The sequence below is a fragment of the Mustela erminea genome, chromosome 7 (assembly GCF_009829155.1).
Source record: "Mustela erminea isolate mMusErm1 chromosome 7, mMusErm1.Pri, whole genome shotgun sequence".
NCBI lineage: Eukaryota > Metazoa > Chordata > Mammalia > Carnivora > Mustelidae > Mustela > Mustela erminea.
The window spans coordinates 18324720-18344198 of NC_045620.1; the positions used below are offsets into that span (position 1 = coordinate 18324720).

Consider the following 19479-nt stretch of genomic DNA (forward strand, 5'->3'; position numbering starts at 1 on the left):
CTCCCAGCTGACCTTCTGCCCCCAAGTAGGCTGAAGGCCTTTGGGACCTGTGGCCCACTCCTCTCCTTCCCAGGGTTAGTCACTCTATGAACTCAGCCCGTACTCTTGGGGCCTGAGACTGATGTCATTCAGTCCCGCAGGGTTAGAATTCACCCACCACACACCCACAGCTTCACAGCCAGAGGTCCAGTGTGGTCAGTGCCCTACTCCCCCCACGGACAAGGCCAAGCCAAGGACACTGTGACCTGGGGGCACCCCTTAAACAACTACTTCCCTCAGGACATTTCAGCTAAGCCATATCCCCAGGTGTCCAAGAAAACAGGAAGCCAACCCCAAAGTGAACGGCCCACCCTTACTGAGTTAGAATTAGATCTCACACAAACAAGTGGTCAGACTTGCTGTGGCCCAGCCCCTCACCAGTCTAGTCAGTGTTCACTGCCAGGGCTTGGAGCTTCCGTCAGACCACCCACTCCTCACTGTGCCCACGCCTTGCTCCCAGGCACCTCACAGCCTTTGTAAAGATTCTCTAACCAGTGCTGGCTTGCCAGCCAGCAGGGGGAGGAACTCCACAAGGGCAGGATGGGCTGCAACAGAGAGAAAGCTGATTGTGTCTGGACCCTTGGGTTCAGCCTACAGTACTTCAGGCACAACTGTCTCCTGCTGGCTCTGGGCTTTCATGCTTTTCTGCATGTTCTAGATTGCAAGCTTCCCAGGATCGAAGATCGAGCCACCTTCTTTTCTTGCTTGCTACCCCAGCCTCCTCTGTGCCAGGCATGGGCACAGAAAAGGAGATGCCAGTCTTCTGCAGGAGAAAGTCCCGCCCATTTATTCTGCATCCTGAGTCCTGCTGAAGCCAGGGCCACCCGCCAACACCGGGAAGGGCCCGGAAGGAAGCAGCAGAGCCTATACACAAAGCCTACATGTGGCTATAAAAAGGAGCCCTCCCTGCTTCCCCCAGGATGGGCCCGGTTCCTAGGAGGTGATGAGTGGGGGAGAGAGCTAGTACTTGTGCCTGGGCACACAGCCACCGTAGCCTCTCCAAGGCTAGCCAAGCGCCACCTCAAAAGGAACCAGTGTTACAAGGAGAGGAGGGAGCATGTTGAGAGCGGAGTGAGGACAGCAAGCAGAGCCTCTCAAGCCCCATCTCCTGGGACCACCGACTCCCTGAAAGCAACAAATTCTCTGTCCCCAGTGCCTCTTCCCCCAAACCAAGTATTCACAGAAGACCCCTCTCCCACACTTCTCTACTGCTCCTCCTCCTCTCCCCGAGGGCTCCCTGTGGAGGCACCAGCATATCCAGCCAAAGAGCTCTGGGAGCAGCTATGAGGAGGCAATGAGGCTTTACCTCGGGGGTGACAGCAGGAAAGCCGCCGCAGCAACAAACGAGGCTCAGGGGCAGCTCAAGGAGGGGCACAGCAGGAGAGGACAATGAAGCAGCGGCCCTGACAGGATACTTCAAGTGTGAACACAAGAGTACCTGTTGCAGAGCCCAGCCACGCGGGCAGCAGCCCATGTGCCACCACAGCAGAGCCAGCCACACCACTGCCCACGCCAAGCCGCGGAAATGAATCCTGCCCCCCAGCCTCTGTCGTCCAAAGCCCTCTCCAGCCTAGTATGCCCAGCGTTCGGGCCCTGCACCAGGAGGCTGACCCAAAGCCACTGAGGCCATTCTGCAGAAACAAGTGGAGTGGCTTGTCATGGTCACACACGTGTAGCAGAAGTGAAAAATGAGCCTCAGTTGTTGTCTGCAACTGAGAGATCTGGATCGTTCATTGTCAGAGCACCCTCACCTCTCCCGACTGCCGGAACAGCCTCCGGTTTGTTTCCTCCACAGCACACTGCAGGCCCTGTAATTATTTTTTCTGTCCGGTTGCTGGTGTCCTTTCTGGCTACACCTATCTTAACCTTTACATTTTTACCAGATTCCATTTTTACCAGACAGGTGCTTGGCATGTCAGCAAATGCTGGAGTCCAAAGCCAGGGTAGCACAGTGGGGTCCTGCTTGTTCAGTGTGCCACAAAAGGTCCAAGAAGGTTGGGGTTTGGGGGCTTTTTCTTGTTGTTTTAAGGAGAAAAAAAGTAGCTATAGTGATAAAGCACACCAGGGCAGAGACCTACTACCATGGAACAAGCCAGAGCTTGCAGTTCTCACATCCAGCTTAGCAGACGTAACACACAACAGCACGCCCACAGTCCACACGGGCAAATGCAGGGACACACTGGATGAATGCGTGCACCTGAGCTTGTCATCTGGGGTCCTGGAGAGGCCCTTCATGGGGCACCTGGAGCACAGAGCCAGGTTCCCACCTCCCTGCAGAGGCTCAGGTGCTGTTGTCATCATGAGCGCATCACAACAGGTCAGAGCAGGGCTCTTCTGTCCCCCTATCTCAGATCACCTGCTACCTCCACCCCCAGCAAAAGTGTGGGAAAGCATCTTGATGGGGTTGCTACAGGAAGATGAAGGCAGCAGATAATCTAGATGGAGGGTCTAGGTCCAATTTGTCCACGGACAGAAGCCTGGGCTGGTCAAAGAGCACATCTGGCCAGAGGGCAGAGTGGAGATCAGATCACTCTGTCCATATAAACAAAAACAAAAACAAAAACAAACCACACTGGTCCTACAGAACAATCTATCTTCTTGTCATTTTCTCAAGTGTAGAAAAATAACTGAATGTTGTAGTGGGAATCAGAGATCCGAGGCTCTGATCCTGGCATTGCCATGAACTTGCTGTGTGACCTTACCCTTGGGGCCTTGGTTTCTCATCTCTAAGAGAGGGCTAACCATTCTAGGCTTCCTTCAGTTCACAGAGCTGTGGTGGCACTCAAACAATACCACGGATGAGAATATGCTTCATGAACTCTACTGCACTAGGACAAATACCAATTTTCCTCATGCCCCAGTCGTCTGTGTACAGACTCAGGGAGGGAACAAAGAAGTGAAGCAGGAAACAGACTTCTAGCCCAGACTGTCAGAGCAGCCACCAGTGGCCACACTTGGTGGGGGAAAGAGTTGGAGCTCTGTAGTTCGCTAAGGTGAAAGCAAAGGAAACGAATACTTATTAAGTGCCCACAAGTGCCAAATGCTGTGCAGAGCACTTTCACATAAAATCTCTTACTCTCATATACAACCTCACTTGACCATTTTAATATACAGCTCTGTGAGGAAGAAATTCCTCTTGTAGCTGAAAATCAGTTTCAGGTAAGTTAAGGTTACTTGTCCAGTCATGGGAAGAGCTGAGACTCAAACCAAATCTGATTCTAACCACAAATTTTCAGTCATACAGAGCCCAGTTATCAACGGCCGCTCGAAGCCACTCATCGTTACCTTGGCTCTGCCTAGTCTGGTCATCTGTTACCATGGTGCTCTGAGAGAGCTCCCTCAGGGAAGCACAGGCCCCGGGCCTCTCTGAACAAAGCGCTCTGCACGGAGCACTAGCACAGTCCCCTCCTCCGACCCCCACCTCCATTTCCCCCATAACTCCCCTCAAAGCCCCCTGACTTCTCCAGCTCTACGGGAATAGAGGGGGGGGGGGGGGGAAATTCTCCTATCCCCTAGTATCAGGCCTGTGTGATATTAGGCCTCACTTCCCCCCCTCACTTATCCATCTCTGACCTCTTTGAAGCCGTATCAGAGGAAAGGGTACAGAATGGGAAGAGATGCCATGAGTTAATGAAGACTGACAGGAATGGTGACAGAAGACGCAGAGACGGGCCCTATCACACTGAGTGGGTAGCATGAAAGCACTTCCTAGGAGAGAGGGGTCTCCAGTCAATGTGCTCAGACAGCATTCACTGGGGCAAGACTCACAGAAATAGGCCAGTATAATACCATAGTAGCTGCTTTCAGCCAGCTGCTCTGTCACCTTGTAAAAGTCGGCAGCAGGAAGGAGCCCCGACAACAGCGGGGCTGCTGAGAGCCTGGAGCAAGAGAATGGGTGGGCCTCCTCGTCTCCCAGTCAAAGGGCTTGGTGGCCACGCTCCAGCCCCTCAATAGGACAGGTCATGGGCTCCCTTCTGCTACTGGGTCCTCCTGGGGTACTTACTCCTCCTCCTCCTCCTCGTCAGAGACCCCGCCTCACCACACTCCCTGTGAACCACTCTATGAAGATCTTCCTCAAACCTTCACAAAACCCTTGTGAGACAAATGCAGTTTGTTACTACATCCCCCTTCTGTAAACAAAGAGCCCAGAGAGAAAGGCACACACTCAAGGTCACAGAGCAAGTAAGTGGCACAACCGAGGCAGTCTGAGTTCCCAACCCAAGTGCTAACCTGCTGTGCTCCACCGGCTCACCCCTCCAGACCCAGCCCCGACCCTCCACAGCTGCTGCGTCCCGCCGGCCTCTAGAGGAAGTCTTGCCCCTGCTCATCAGCTCTCTCCTGCAAACTGCAGTAGCTTTACTGGTTTCCCTCAACCTCTCTGAGATAAAATGCAAGACAGCCCCACTTCAGCCACGGAGCAAAACCCAAGAGCATGGCACCCTGAGGCCCTCCCTAAACTGCTCCCAACCAGCCCCAGCCTTATCTCTACCACACTAAATACACACCTGAGCCCTGCACAGGGATCTCCCGTGCTCAACCTGGGCACAGGTAACTTCTTCAGTCAGTCAAGCACTGCTCACAGGTCACCCCCCTGCCCCTGCCCCAAAGCCCACCCTGGCTCTCTCCCGTCAAGCCCAGTTCACCAAGCAAAGCTTGCTACTCTGCACTCACAGAGACCGTGGGATAGACCTCGATTATGGTACACAGCACACACGGTTATAATCACACGCTCCCGATTCAGTCTCTTCCAAGAATGTGGGAGTTCCTCAGTGGCCCAGTCCATATCTGAGTCACCCTTGTGCCTAGCACTGGGCAAACAGGAGGTGTTCAAACAGTATTTATTGAATAAGTGCCCCTCATTCCAAAAGGCTACACAAAACAAGGTTAGTGGCCAAGATCTCTGGCCACTGACTCAAGACCATGCATCTGTGTGTGTACACACAGACACATGTATACACACACACACACACACACACACACACACAGTGTCTTGAACCCAAATCGGACTAAGTCTAAAGCCACAAATCTCCAGTTACTGTGGTCAATTACCAACCGCTGCTCACGGCCATTCCTTATCCCTGGCTCTGCCTAGAATCTTTGTCACCTGTTACTACACTGTTCTCAAAGACAACCCCCCCAAACAAGGAGGCATGCTTCCCCGAACAAAGCAGTCCACAAGGTGCACAAGAACACACCCCTCCTCCAACAGTACCCCCCTCCTTCTCCTAGGACTCTCCTCAGCTGTAGGTATGTATGGAGGGAGGGCAATGTGGGGAGGGCTCTGCTTCCCCAGTCATCTGTGAAACAGGCCCCTTTCCTAGGTTCACAGGAAATAGAGCCCCAGCTGGACAGGGGCGCCTGGCAGAGCTGGTTTGGAAACCTACACATCAGGGCAAGTGTCGGGTGTTGAGGAAACACTAAGAGGTCTGACTTCCCCTGGAAAAACTATAGTCAGACAGGAAACACACAGGCAGGGATGGCTAGCTCTGGAGATCCGGACACGTGTTCTTGCTCCTTTCCCACTGGGAGTAATCAACCAGTACAAAGAAAACCCCCATGACACCCCGCCTGCCTACCTCAGACACCTTGGGCCCAGTCGGCAGAGCAAGCCTCACGGACTGTCTCCTCACCAGCCTGACAGCCACAGAGGTCAAGCCCCAGACAACTGGTCCCAATATCACCTCCTCTATGAGCCTGACTGCCTTGTCTGAGCAGTTTGCTCTCTTCCGCCACTATTCCTTCCCCAACCCCATCAAAGGTACAACTAGGAATTATCACTGTCTGTTTCCCTGAGGGCAAGGACGTGTTTTCATTCACCACCTAAGAAGGCCTGGCATCTAGAAGAGTGGGGAAGAACCCAAGTGGAAAGAAAGCGTCAGGCTCCAAAAGTCCCCACAGATGAGCATGACTGTCATTCAGAGCCCTCCATGGAGACTCCACCCAGGCCACGATGCCCACGATGACCCTTGACTGAACCCCAGAAAGGTATCAGAAGACAAATGTGGAGCCAGAACCTAGAGGGGCTGAGGATCTGTAATACAGGGCTACACACAACAATTTCTCCTTAGAGGAGCAGCAGAGATCAGTGGGTATGGGGCCTGGGGGAGGCCCACTGGCAGCATAAACCTGGGGCTGAGAGTCCTTTTGGGATGGCCGGCCAGTCAGGGCCTGGAGAGCTGGGTCCGGGTGAGACTGTCACATAGTAGCACTATCACCCCATGGAACAACTCACTCCCCGTATTTTCCATTTTGCATCTTATAAAATGGGGTGGGACTCCAGACCCAGCCCCACCCCCAAGAAAATATGATGAAAAGTCTTTGTAGCACTCAGCAGGAAGTCTGTAACTGCTCTGTATTCATTTAGGTCAGTATCTGCTACATAAAAAGCCAAACATCAACCCGGTTCCTGTCGTATCACCATGACAACTAGTACCAAAGTACTTTCCCACCCCTCTTTTGAGCCAAACTACCACTCTAGAAATGAGCACGTGGCAGCCCCATTTCACAAGTGGCAAAGTGAGAAGGCGCGGAGTTAGGTCCGAATGAGGTCTGCTGCATGGGTGCTACGCATTTTCATTGACCCACAGTACCCCTCATTCAGGTCCAGACACCTTGGGGGTAGCAGAAGTGCCTCTCCCCCTGGCCAGGCTACAAGCACTACATGGAACCCCGGCAGAGTCAGCAGGAAAAGGCCAGATGGCAGGGGACACAGCCGGCCACCCACCTTCCGCAGAGCCCGCAGAGGGGGCTGCAGGGACCAGCACTCATCAGCAAGGTAGACCAAAAATGGGCAGAAGTTGGGCAGCTTCCGCCGGAGGCTCCATTAATAAGATATGAACTCTACCCAAGCATCTACTAGCATTTTTACTCGGACTCCTTCAATCTGGGCCTCTGAAATCAAAGGGCCAAGACTCTGACATTCTTTGCCTATACTCCCAGCTGATGAGATCTCCGAATCTGTACTTCTCTAGCTGACCTACCGCTGGGGGCTGGGACCTCTGCATTCCTGTCACCGTCTCCTGAAGACGGGACACACCATGCACTAGACTCTTCCCTCTCCACACCCCTCCCTCCTGTTCAGGCCCCAACTTACAAATAAGATAGCTACACCCAGGAGTCAGATGTGCAAATCTCCATAGATTTACTCCATACATTTTACTCTGTCATGTACTGTTCTATATATGATAGGTGGGTGGGTGAGGAGATGGGTTGAAGCAAAACAAAACCATTTCCTCCCTTTTTCTGGGTAGTGACCTAAGTGAAATGTGAACTTGGTTCCCATCCTCCTCCCTTCCTATACCCTCAGGCTCTCCGAGAGCCACACACACACACATTCTCTCTCAACATTCACAGTCCAGGATGGAGGGCAGTCAAAGTCCATTATTTCTATTGTTATTAAAAACAGCTTAGGTTTATTAAACACTTACAACGTATCAGGCACTTTGCTAGAGGTTTTACAACAATTCTCATTTAGTCTCCAGAGCAACCATATATAGTGTATGTATTACTACTCCTGCTTTACAGATCAAGAAACTAAGCTCAGAAAAAAATAAGTAACTGGCTAGATACGTAACTGGCCCACAACTAATATATGGGCTTCAAATCCAGGCTTGCCTTCAACCACAGTGTTGCCCTTACTGCCTGCTGATCCCATGCATGGTTTGAAGTGCAACCTGTTAGTTACCCAGGAAATCTCTAGCAGGGAACCTCTGGCCAGTGCCACCAACTGAGCAGAGCACAGGGAGCACCATAAAACCGAGAGCCTGGAGTCTGGATGTGCCTGGAGTCTAGATGCCTGGGTGATGTCCCCAGGACTAGCTGGTTCCCTGTGGTGTCTGTCCTCCCACAGCTTTGGAATCCAGGCTCTCAAATCACTAAAATTTTCTCTCCAAAGCTGACAGGGCTGTTGGAGGCACCGAGGAAGGCAGCTGCCATTTCTAAGTTCAGCAGCAGTATCAGATCTGGAGTTTGTCGTTGAGGATGGCTGCCTCACCACAAGACTTTCCTTCCTCCCAATCTCCTCAACCCATCTACACACCATACCCAAGGAGGTCTGTAGGACCCTCCCTTGGGGGGGGTGTCACTTCCTGATGCCCCTCCTCCACAAGGACCTGATTCTAACCCTGGCTCTAACACCTGTCTCTAGGGGAGTCCTTGCAGGAAGCAACCCACAACTTAGGGTTGCAGACACACTACCTCTCACACCTAGTGTGGAGGAATGGAGGGCAGAGCTGGGTGCCCATCCGGCCACAGCACAAGCATGCACTAAGTGGCATAACACTGAAAGATCTGGGGTTTTTCAAAATCCCCCAACTCCCTCCTCCCAACTGAGACCTGTCCCAAAGCAGCCAAGTTCAGGCCTGAGAAGGCAAAGAGGCAGGAAACCAAAAGTAGCTACTCCCGGCTCCCTGCAGCCATGGAAGACGGAGCACAGGACATAAAGGGCTAGACCGGGACCCCAAACTGGCTGCACACTCTTGAAAAAAGTACCTGACTCTAAGGCACTGAAGCTGGCTCTTCTGGGCCAAGCTCTTGGGCATGTGCTTCCAAGGGCAAAGGGAGCCTGGCCCCTTTACCAAGAGTCCCTGTCCTGCCTCTGAGTGTCTGCCCACCCACGCAGACCTCTAAAATTCAGCTTCAAGACAAAAGGGGGGGGGGAGCCACTGGCTTTTCTTGGGCTTTTCCAAACCAAACAGGACCACCTTCTTCCACTCACTCCCCAAGAGACAGATGAGTAGGCCTGACTCTGATCCAAAACCAACCCTACCCCAACATCTAAGTTCTACTCAGGGAACGCAAAGGTTCCTTTACAAATGGAAACCAACCCGGGGGGCCCAGAAAGTTTCACCATGGGAAAAAAGGTGATCACGGGCGGTGACCGTCTGGGCCGGCCCCTGCTTCTGGGGCTGGGTGGGCTGACCCGCCCGGGCTTCCCTGGCCTCCGTCAACACCACTCCCCGGGCAGGGGAGACCCGATGCCCGCCCCGCCGGTCTCCAACCGGCTAGGATTTTTAGGCCTCTGGGCAAAGCGCCTGGAACACTCCCCCCTTCCCAGGCTGGGGGAGGGGGTGTCCTGTCAGGTGACTGAGGACCCGGATGCCCCCCGCCCCCGGTGACCACCGGGGCAGAGGCGGGGGCGGGGCCGGAGGCTGTGGGGGAGGGCCCGAAAGTTTACCCAAGTCACTCCAGCAGCGGCCGGGGCGCACGGGAGCCCGGCGCGGACTCCCGCGGCCCCCGCGCGCAGCGGGCCCGGGGAAGGGGGCGCACTTACTGGCCCCCTCGATCTTGTCGGCGCCACGGCTCCACGTGATCTGCCGCGTTTCCAGCTTGACCTGGAAGGTCTTCCGCTCCGGTCGCTGCGACTTCTTGGAGTAGAACAAAGTCATGACGGTGCCCACCTCGAGGCTGCGGCAGAGGTGCAGCACCTCGGCGTCCGAGGGCGCGCCGGGCCCGCAGCCATTGGCGCAGGGGGACGCGGCGCCCGCCATGGCTTCTGCACTGGGGGTGGAGGTGGAAGAGAGGGTGGCAGCAAGCGGCGCCGCCGCGGCGCAGGCCGGGCCGGCGGGAGCAGGCGGCGGCGGCAGAGGCGGCCGGCGAGCGGGCCCGGCGGCGGCTCCTGCGGGCGGAGACGGGGCGGGGCCTGAGCGGGGGGCGGGGCGGCTCTGCAGGCCCCGCCCCGGCCCGCGCGCAGGGAACAAAGGCGCCCGCGCGCCCGTGGAGAGGACCCCCGCCCGCCGCGCCTGCGCCCCGCGACCCCCAGACAGGCCCCGGGCGGGGGCGCGGGGCGCAATGGCGGCGGGAGCGCGCGCGCCGCTCGCGGTCAATGAGCCCGTCCCTCCGTCCCGCAGAGCTTCAAGCTCACGCTGCCCCGGCTGGCCCCGTCACGCGCGGCAACCCCGCGCCGGCCCGTCAGTCAGTCGCACACGCACAGGCGGCCGCTCAGCCCACTGTCCCGCACAGGCCCCGCCGCAGCCGTTTCCTCAACCCCGCTCCCCGCGCGGCGTCCGGGAGAAGAGGCGAGGGTGCAGAGCGCCCCCAGGCCCGCCGGCCAAACCCGGTTACCTGGGCGGGCTGCCCGGCGGAGGGAGCCAGCCAGGCCAGGCCGGGCCGCCTCACACCCGCGGCGGCGGCAGCGGCGGCGGCGGCGGCTGCGGCGGCGGGTCCTCTGCGCGCCCTCCTCGGGAGGGGCGGGGGCGGAGCAGCCTGCGGATTGGCCGGCGGCCTCTGATGGACAGCAGGCCTGTCCCGCCCCTCCCTTTTGGCCGCGCAGGGCTGGCCCTCAGGCCGCTCCTGCGACGGCCGGACTCACGTCTGTCCTGCCCCTCTGGCCAGTGTGACCTTCGATGGACCCGTCATTCGAAGAAGCCCCCAGACCTGAACCTCCCCTGGAGGGCCTTTAGACCTGTGGCCCCCGGTGGCCTCCATCTCTGCTTCTCATCAGCCACTGCCCGCCCCACCTCACGCTCCGCCTCCACGCGCCCCTCTTGCAAACGCTTTCCGGAGCTTTGGTTTTCGTGGCCTGAGTCCCCGTGTTTTTCTCCTGCGTCTCAGGCCTCTGCCTTTGGGTCCCAGAAGTTTCTCTTCCTCTGGGCTGGGTCCTGAGCCAGTTCCTAAGGCGACCTTTCCCATGACTTCAGCCGTAGCACCAAATCTGTATATTCCCTGCCTCCTGCTGCTCCACGCCCCCCGTTTAACACGAGCCTCTCCCCTCCCTCCTCAAACCGCTCTTCCCACAGTCCTCCCTTTCTCGGAACGTGGCATTAAGTCTTCTAAGGCGCCTGGGCCAAGACTCTTGGAGGTATCCTTGATTCCCCTGACGGCCTCCACCGCCCAGCAATCTAGCAAGGCCTTTTAGCTCTACCCTTGGCTACCTCCACTCCACCCACAAGCCTGACGCCCATCTTTTCTCCTCCAGACTATTTATTCTCCCTGATTTGAACTGCATCTATTCTCCATGCTTTAATCTTTAAAAAGAAATTAAATCGTGATCCCCTACCTTCCGCCTCAAACCCTCCACGACTTCCCACCGCACTTAAAATCCACAGGCCCTCCTGTCTCAGCTGGTCCTGTATGCTCGGGCCCCTTTCTCTCTCTCCCACTTTGTCTCTCACCACCTCCCCTTCACTCTCCATGCTGCAGCCACAAGGCCTTTTAGTGGTTATTTGAATAATTCATACTCTGTCTTCCTGAAGCCATTCCCTAGACTTGCACCTGAAGTGTAGCCGCCCCCATCACAGACAAACTGAAGACACCTGTGACACCGGTCACAGGGGAGCTGGTCTGACAGATGTTGAGTCAGGCAAAGCAGGACAACTTGAGAGCCCAGAGGCCCGGCCGAGCACCCAGCTGATGCCAGAGAAAGATCCAGGTTTCAGCAATTCGTGAGTATACGCGTGTGGGCTTAGACCCCTTACCCAGCTGGGTGGTGACTCGTGTCCAGGGCTGCCTCTTTGTCTTGCTGCAGTGGTAACGTGTGGGGTTGTATTTGGAGTCCCTCAAGTGTGGCCCCTAGGAAGCTGAGAATCCAGCAGGAAGCTGAGCCTTTTGTTGGCTTCAACCACCTGGGGGAGGTGGAGTGATCCGATGTGGACTGCCACCTAGTGCCCACCCTTTAATCCACTGAGCCACCCAGGCGCCCCAAGTGCCCACCCTTTAAAGTGGGAGGGAGGGCACTAAAGTCGACCCAGTGCCTGGCCTAGCACTACAAGGCTTACAAGTGTGGTCACACCTGATCCTCATAATTACTATCTAATCAGGGATTATTGTCCCCAGTTTACTGATGAGGAACCTGAGATTCAGATAATTTCTGCAATTTGCCCCGAGGCCACATAAGTAACGAGTGGGAATTTGAACCCAGTCTGTCTTGAGTCCATGCATTTTTTTTTTTTTTGCTTCACAAGAGAGCCTTAAATAGGTCCTGGTGGTCTCATCGGGCACAGAGGCTAGCTCGCTAGTCAGTACCAGTGAGGGGAGGCCCCGGGCATGGCTGGCTCTAGGCACACAGGGAATGCTCATAGAGTATGGCTTGGACTGTCCCTGAGCTGCCCTGTGCTGGGCCATCGTGTCCTGGGTTGGAAGAAAAAGAAATCCAGCACTAACCCTCCAGGAATTCAGGCATTAAACAGATAAACAGTGTTATGTAGGGACGACTGTGATGGCAGATAGGGAGGAAGAACACAGAGGGCTACGAGATAAAACACGAGGGACACCTATTTGATCTCTCTCTTAGTAGAAAAGAAAGCCTCTCTAGAACTCAACAGAGGTCTACAGGATGTGAGTAGCTGGTCAGGTGAATTACTAGAGGTGGGCTGGACGAAAGTACTTTCCAGGCAGAGATAACAACATGTACAGAGGCCAGAGAGAGCTTGAGGAGTGTAGGAAGGAAAAGGCTAGAGTTAAAGTGAGGCGGAGCACCTCAGATGATGAAGCCAGGGACAGGTGGGGACAGAATGGGGCCTCTCTCGGCTTATCTGTTCTCGTCCATTTGTCCTTGACACCCCCTCCTAAGTGCTATAGTCCTCATCGAGCTTCTTGTGTTGACTTGGGTAGCTGTGATACACTTTTAAAATCTCTTTCTCCATTTTCTGAGAGCTTCCTAGCACTCAGACCATGCTTACTTGCTTTTGCCTTTGCCTCCAGGGCCAGGCAGGCCCCCAGGGGCTCCAGAAAGCTCTGTCAACAGGAGCTCATGTTTTCAGTCTGCTGCCAGGCCCTTCATCAGAAAAAAGGCCCCGTTTCCTTCTGGGATTTCTGAGCTAGCTTCTCAGGCCTCAGGTGCCTCCCTCCACCAAAAGAGATTCAGGAAAAGCAGGCCATGCAGAGGGGTGTGGCTGGTTTGGGCTTCCCCCAGCTCAGCATACATATGGGTACGTGGGTGTTCCTGGCAATGTGTGCAGCTGCGCTGGCTTGGAGGGAGCAGCCCAGAACCTACACAAGATACACGCCCTGACATCACCCAGGCTAGCCCTGCTTGGGCCTATTTCTGTCAGCGCTCGTGCTTCAACATGCCTCAGCCCACACCGTACCTGGGTGTGCCCGTGTTCTGGGTAAGGGTCCCAGCTCAGATGCCCCTTTGGCCTCATAGGGCCTGACCTCTTAGGTGTTTATTTATCGAACACTTAGAACAGCACTTGGCATAGTGTAAGTCCTATATAACTGCTTTACCCACGTTGGCTCATTTACTTATGATAGCATTCTAAGTTCTCTTACTATTCCCAACCTATAGATGAAAAAACTGAGGCACAGAGAGATTGAGAGACGTGTTTGTGGACACACAGCTGAGAGATGGCAGAGATGGGATTCGAACCCAGGCAGCCTGGCTCCAGTGTCAATGCTGACGTTGCCTCCCGTGTAGGTATGAACTATTTCGCTGTGTGCTCTCACCCCCTTCCATAATACCCCTAGCTGATGTGTTTTCTATTTTTAGTTCTAGCTCTTCCTTGCCTTATGATGGGGTTACATCCCAATAAACCCGTCATAATTTGAAAATACGATAAGTTGAAAAGCACTTACTGTGACTAGCCTACCTTAAATGTACTCAGAACACTAACATTAGCCTCTGGTTGGATAAAAATCACCTAACACAAAGCCTGTTCTATGTAATAAGGTGTTGAATGTCTCATGAAGTTTCCTGAATACTGTAGTAAAAGTGAAAAACAATTGTTGTATGGGTGCAGGGTTGTAAGCGTAGGGGTTATTTACCTTCTTGATTACACAGCTGACTGGGAGTCATGGCCACTGCCCAGCATCGCAAGAGAGGCTCACGCTGCATATGGCTAGCCGGGAAAAGATCAAAATCCAAAGTACAGTTTCTATTGAGTGCATATCACTTTTGCACTATCGTTAAGCTGAAAAATCGTGAGTCAAACTGTCATAAATCGGGGACCATCTGTATTTGGTTAAATGTCACAGATTAGGCTCTTTGGAAGCAGACTCTGAATGGCAGAGGCTAGCATGCAGAACCTTTGGGCTCTTGGGATCAACACTGTGAGAGAGAGAGGCAGAAAGAGGAGGGAGCACAGGGAGAAGTTAAACTGTGGCACAGGCCTGGTGACAGCCTCAGCCGACGTCCAGGGAACTCTGTTGTCTAGTGCTGGCTCGAAATGGCTGGGCCTTCAGAGTCCCACTTCAGTCAGCCCCGGGAAGAACGCAGCCTCGGTCACATGGCTGTCTGGAACCGAGACGATCTTTGAGGGCTGATGGGTCTCCCAGCAGTGGGGGTGACAAGTGCTTCCTTGAAGGAGAATCTCAGTGGCACATGGCTGTGCCCACCTCAAATCTATTCTTTTCCAGTCCTTTAGAAACATTTAGAGCATTTAAACCAAAGAACAAAAATATTGTACTGTAGAATTGGAATAGGCTATATAAGGAGGAGGAATAGAATATGGTTAGTAAGGGTTAATACAACTGCTGTCACTGAGAATCAAATGTAACTGAGCTTCCTGGTAGCCAAAGCAAGAACTTTTTATTCTGTTAACTGATTCCCCAGGGGAGAAACATTTTCTCCCCCGGGGTGAAATTATAAAAGAAGTTTCTCATATGGACACTTATTTGATTGAGATAGTGGAGAATGTTCCAACAGATATGCAGTTTTCATTGATTCCTTGTAATACCTTGCATAAATATAGAAGGGATAATATAAAAGTGTAGCTCAATGAAGCCCCTTCCACAATTGAAAGTAGGCAGAGTTATAGACTTACAGTCTTGTTTCCTCACATAAAACTTTATCCTTTTTCTTTAAAGCTGTTCTTTAAAATTTTTGCTTGGTAGTTTCTTATTTTAGGTGTCTGACCAGCTCATCTCTGAGTTTGAGCCTGCTAACCTGTACCTCTGTATACAGCTGGTACTGTGTACTCAGTGTACCTTGAGCTCCACCTCACAACCTGCAGTTCAGATTCTTGACCTCTCGCCCCAATATCTATCTATGGCTCCAACTTAGTTGCTGGATCTCATGTTTCTTGTTCTTCTTCCTTTTTTTTTTTTTTTAAGATTTCACTTATTTATTTGAAAGAGAGAGAGAAAGAGAGAGTGAGCATGCGCATGGGGAGGGGCAGAGGGAAAGGGAGAAGGAGAAGCAGGCTTTCTGCTGAACAGGGAGCCCAGTGTGGGGCTCGATCCCAGGACGGGGGATCAAGACCTGAGCTGAAGGCAGGCACTTAACCGACTGAGTCTCTTCCTTTCTTCCAACAAACTCTCCTGATGCTCCTCTATAGTGGTAACAGCGGAGATGAATCAGACCAAGTTCTCACTCCACTTTTGGGTAAAGAAATGCCAACAGAAATTTGTCAACAGATGACAACTGGCTGTGATAAGGGCCCCTGGAGCACTGAGAAGAGACATGTATTGCTAGCTGTGAGAGTAGAGCTAAGTGAGAGAGAATGTATATGCCTAGAGATATGGAAACTCCCACCCAGTATAAGGTGATGGCTTGTTTTTGCAGTAAGGGCACTCCAGATGTTTTGAGGCTTCTTGGCAACTAAAATAGAAACATTCTTAGAGACACATGATTCAAATGGCCAGTATGACAGCTTATTTAGTTACATGAACATATTCTAAATCACATATTTAAAGCAGCATATTAATTTATGGATATGTATTTTTCCCACTCTCACCTTTGCAGTAATAAACTTATGGTCAAGCTCTCTACAAATCTTTTTTTTTTTTTTTTAAAGATTTTATTTATTTTATTTGACAGAGAGAGAGAGCACAAGTAGGCAGAGAGGCAGGCAGAGACAGAGGGGGAAGCAGGCTCCCTGCTGAGCAGAGAGCCCGATGCGGGGCTCAATCCCAGGACACGGAGATCATGACCTGAGCCGAAGGCAGCGGCTTAATCCACTGAGCCACCCAGGCGCCCCTCTCTACAAATCTTTGATTTCTATGTAGTTATCCCCAGGAGAACTACTTTGAGTCATCTAATATAAATTTCTGAAAGCACATCACCTTCAGTGCTTTCTAAGTTGTTTTGAGAGTAGTTTTGGAAAAATCAGCTCGATTGAGGAATAACTTACATACAAAAAAAAAAAGTGGACCCCTTTTTAAGTGTAAAGTGTGGTGAGCTTTGATGAATGTAATACCGTCGTGTAACCTCCATGCAATCAAGGTACAAAACACTTCCATCACCCTGAAGTTTCTCGGTGCCCCTTTATAGTCAGTCTCCCCTGCCCTCCCGTCCAGCAACACTAACATACTTTCCATCACTACAGAATAGTATTTGCCTATTCTAGAATTTCACATAAAATGGAACCAAGGAGTATGTAACCGTGGTCTACATTCAGCATGTTTTTGAGACCCCTCTGTGTTGTTGAAGAGACGATACTTCCCGAGTCAGTATCTGATGCCAAATTTTAATCTAAGCAGAATGACCTTTTGTGTAATGTTAAAACAGCTTTCTTTTCATTTCTCCCATAGGTATCTATTAATGACCTGCATAATAACTACTTACTGTATTGCACTAAAAATTTTATGGAGAATTTCAAATATATGTAAGTGTGGACAGGATAGTATAGTGAATTTCCTTGTACCCATCAGCCAGCTTCAATTTTGAGCTGATGGCCACTCTGGCTTCACGTCAGACTCCACCAACACCTTCCATATTTTGACACAAATGTTAAGTCTGTAGTAAGTATGTTTTCCTGAAACCGTTAAAATACACACACATACACACACACACACACACGTGTATGTATCTATATGTAGCATACCATTGCCAAGCCTTAAAAAAAAAATCAATGTTGTCTTGCTATTAAAGTGACCTTTAAGAGATTTGTTTATATGTAATACTTGGGATTGTGAGAAATAATTACTAAGTCTGTGGTAAATTTCTCTGCCTCCTTGTTTACACATTTTGTCAGGGGACTACTTATAATCGTCCAAAACTAGCTTGAGAGGTCATTTCAGGGTAATGTCTTTTCTCCAAAAAGTGCTTTTTGGTTCAAAACAAGTTGAGAGAGTATCCCATTATATGAGGGATTTTGTAAAGACCAAAATATAAGTAAACTCTTTTCTGAGTTAAAAAAAAAAAAAAAAAAATTTTATAAAGCTTTTTGCATATGTGGCGTTTAGGAGGTGATTTCAGAGTTGCTAATTTACTGGATGTGGAAGTAAGAGAAAGAAAGGAGAAGGCTGGTGGTGGCCCTGGACTCTGGTTGAGGGGCAGAGCAGACAGTGGTGCCTCTCTCTGATGTGAAACAGCCCAGTGGCCATGGAGTAGTTGGTACTGAGCTCCGTTCCAGAGATTGGAGAGTGAGTAGCTTGGGGACCTCCCTTCCAGCTCCAGCATGGGTCTGGAGCTCAGGAAAGGGGTTTAGGCTGGAGACGGAGGTCTGGGAGTCGTTGCCCTCCATGCAAATGGAATCCACTAGGCCCCTTTCTTCTGTGCAGTGGAGAGAGCCACAGCAGCCAGGACCTGAGAGGGGAGATGACCAAGATGAAGCAGCCCGAGAGAGACAGGAGTAGAACCAGGAGAGGATGCCATCGTGGAAGCTACAGAGAAGTGCTTGGAGAGGCGAGTACTCACATGTTGTGGCGTTCCATTTGTCTGTCATGTCCACCGGAAAAGACAAATTTATAGAGAAAGCAGATTAGTGGGAACTGGAGGTGGTGGGAGTGGGGATTAACTTTAAGTGGCCATGAGGGAACTTACTGGGAGGATGATTTACTAAAACTGATTTATGATGATGGCAATAGCCCTCAGTAGTTACTAAAAATACACTTGGAATGGGTAGACTGTATGATATGTAAAATGTTTTCAGTAGAGCTGTTAAATGGAAGAGCGGTTAAGTGTTCAGTGCCACAAAGAAGATACACAATGCAGAGCCCATTAATGGGTTTGGTCACTCATTCGTTGGCGACTGTGGTCAGAGGGGAGGGGGGATTCGGGGTCAAGGTGGGACAGAAGCTGGTTGCAGTGGGTGGAGGAATGACCCGGCAGAGTGGATGACTCACTCCAGGCACTTGTATGTGAAGTGGGAGATGGAGGGGGTGGTGGCTGGAAACAGCTGGGAGTAGTGAGACCTTTTTTTTTCATTTTTTTTACTGTGATGTAGGCCCAAGGTGGACTTGACAGAGACTGGACAAGAGCTGCCAAGCAGATGCAGGGGGTAAGGGAAAGAGGAGCCAAGCAAGCACACAGATACACTTGGCATGCGGAAGCCATCCCACTTTGCCCAGAGCTGGACTCGAGCATCACAGAAGAGCCTGTTAGGAGGGAGTTTTTCAGACTCTGCACATCAGGCTTCTGCTTCTGGACAAGGCTGGAAGTGTGAGGAGGGACATAACCTACTGGAGGAATAAGCGAGGGGGTGGGTCTTCTCCCAACTCCGGACTCAAGCATTTTTCAGGGCCTGTCCCATCTGGCCCTCACCTACATGTCCAACCCCTTCCCTCATCCCCACTGGCCAGGTCAGCTTCCATCCTCTGGTTTGCTCTCCCAAGCCTGCTACCACCAAGGGTGCCCTTCACAATTGCTCTTGACCAGATCTAGTTGCTGTGCACCTGCCCTCAGAGGACTTGTAGGACGATCCCTACTGGGAAAGGTAGGCTCGAGTTTATCCTCATCAGTAAAATCTTATGCATGCAGGAACTCCTGTCCCTAATTTCTAGTTCTGGACCAAGGTTTGTCCCCTGGTTTTGGACAGTCTTGCTCAAGTCCCAAACCTAGGTCCAAATTCTTATCACCCACCCCTCAACCATGAAGTGTATTGATTATCTCATGAGCCTCTGTGTTGCCATTCTTTATGTTCAGTGGTGTAGCTACCTCAACACCACAGAATTTACAAAACTTGGCTGTCATCAGCTCCAAAGCACTGATGGCCACATAACCTCCTTTTTTCCCTGGCGCGAATGCTCCCTCCCTCACTGGCCAGTGAAATGCAGACTGCCAAGAAGGATCTTCCAGGGTTCTCTTCAGTGGGCCAACACCAGCCCAGCCCTTGGTCCCAGGGAGTTGAGACTGTCAAGGAGATGGCTCTCCTCTCAGAATATACCTGGTACATGCTCGCAAGCCAGAGGGTATAGGGCTAAGTGACCAATTCTGACCACTGGCCTTCCTGCCCCCTGCTCTGTTTGGCCAGGATTAATTCATCCTTCTTCCTGAACCATTTTTGTAGGGACCCTACCAACATGGGGACAGGAGCCCTGGGGAGTAATTAACCAATTAACATAGGGAGTCTACATTTGGGCCTCTGGGATCCACTGAGTACTGGATTAAAACTGGCTTGGTACCCTTAATTCCTGCCATGCTGACTGCAAGTTTAGCCACACAAGCAAACCCAGACAAGGTCCCTGATGCTTGTGGCCAGCACATATAGAAAGCAGCAGGTCTGCCTCCCAAATACATTCATTACATCTTGGCTCAATACATACTATCTATCCTAGGCTCCAAATAGTTGTTGTACCCCACCTGTTATAGATTTCCTATACCATCCTTCACTTCCTGGGCTT

At 52.0% G+C, this 19479-nt stretch overlaps 2 protein-coding genes and 1 long non-coding RNA gene across 4 annotated transcripts in view; 2 read left to right on the forward strand and 1 right to left on the reverse strand.

Moving 5' to 3' along the window:
* The window catches only part of PLCG1 (phospholipase C gamma 1), a 36965-nt gene extending 26793 nt beyond the window's left edge, over window positions 1-10172 (reverse strand). For both annotated transcript variants that reach the window (XM_032350667.1, XM_032350666.1), the window contains exons 1-2: window positions 10102-10172; window positions 9311-9655 (exon numbers count right to left, since the gene is read on the reverse strand). In XM_032350667.1, the coding sequence (XP_032206558.1) occupies window positions 9311-9527 (217 nt within the window). In that variant the 5' untranslated portion in view covers window positions 9528-9655; window positions 10102-10172. The remainder of the gene's footprint in view (window positions 1-9310; window positions 9656-10101) is intronic.
* LOC116594956 (collagen alpha-1(XVIII) chain-like) lies at window positions 9818-11361 on the forward strand. Its single transcript, XM_032350669.1, has 2 exons — window positions 9818-10837; window positions 11232-11361. Exon 1 carries the CDS (start codon window positions 9829-9831, stop codon window positions 10639-10641), a length of 813 nt encoding a protein of 270 aa, XP_032206560.1. The 5' UTR covers window positions 9818-9828; the 3' UTR covers window positions 10642-10837; window positions 11232-11361.
* A 30-nt stretch (window positions 11362-11391) lies between these two features.
* Window positions 11392-17539, forward strand: LOC116594957. Its single transcript, XR_004287481.1, has 3 exons — window positions 11392-11420; window positions 13265-13393; window positions 17419-17539. It is a non-coding gene; the product is annotated as an uncharacterized LOC116594957 (long non-coding RNA).
* The last annotated feature ends 1940 nt before the right edge of the window (window positions 17540-19479 follow it).

Coding starts and splice junctions, on each gene's coding strand:
- LOC116594956 (XM_032350669.1), top strand. CDS start 9,829: ATGGCGGCGGGAGCGCGCGCGCCGCTCGCGGTCAATGAGCCCGTCCCT.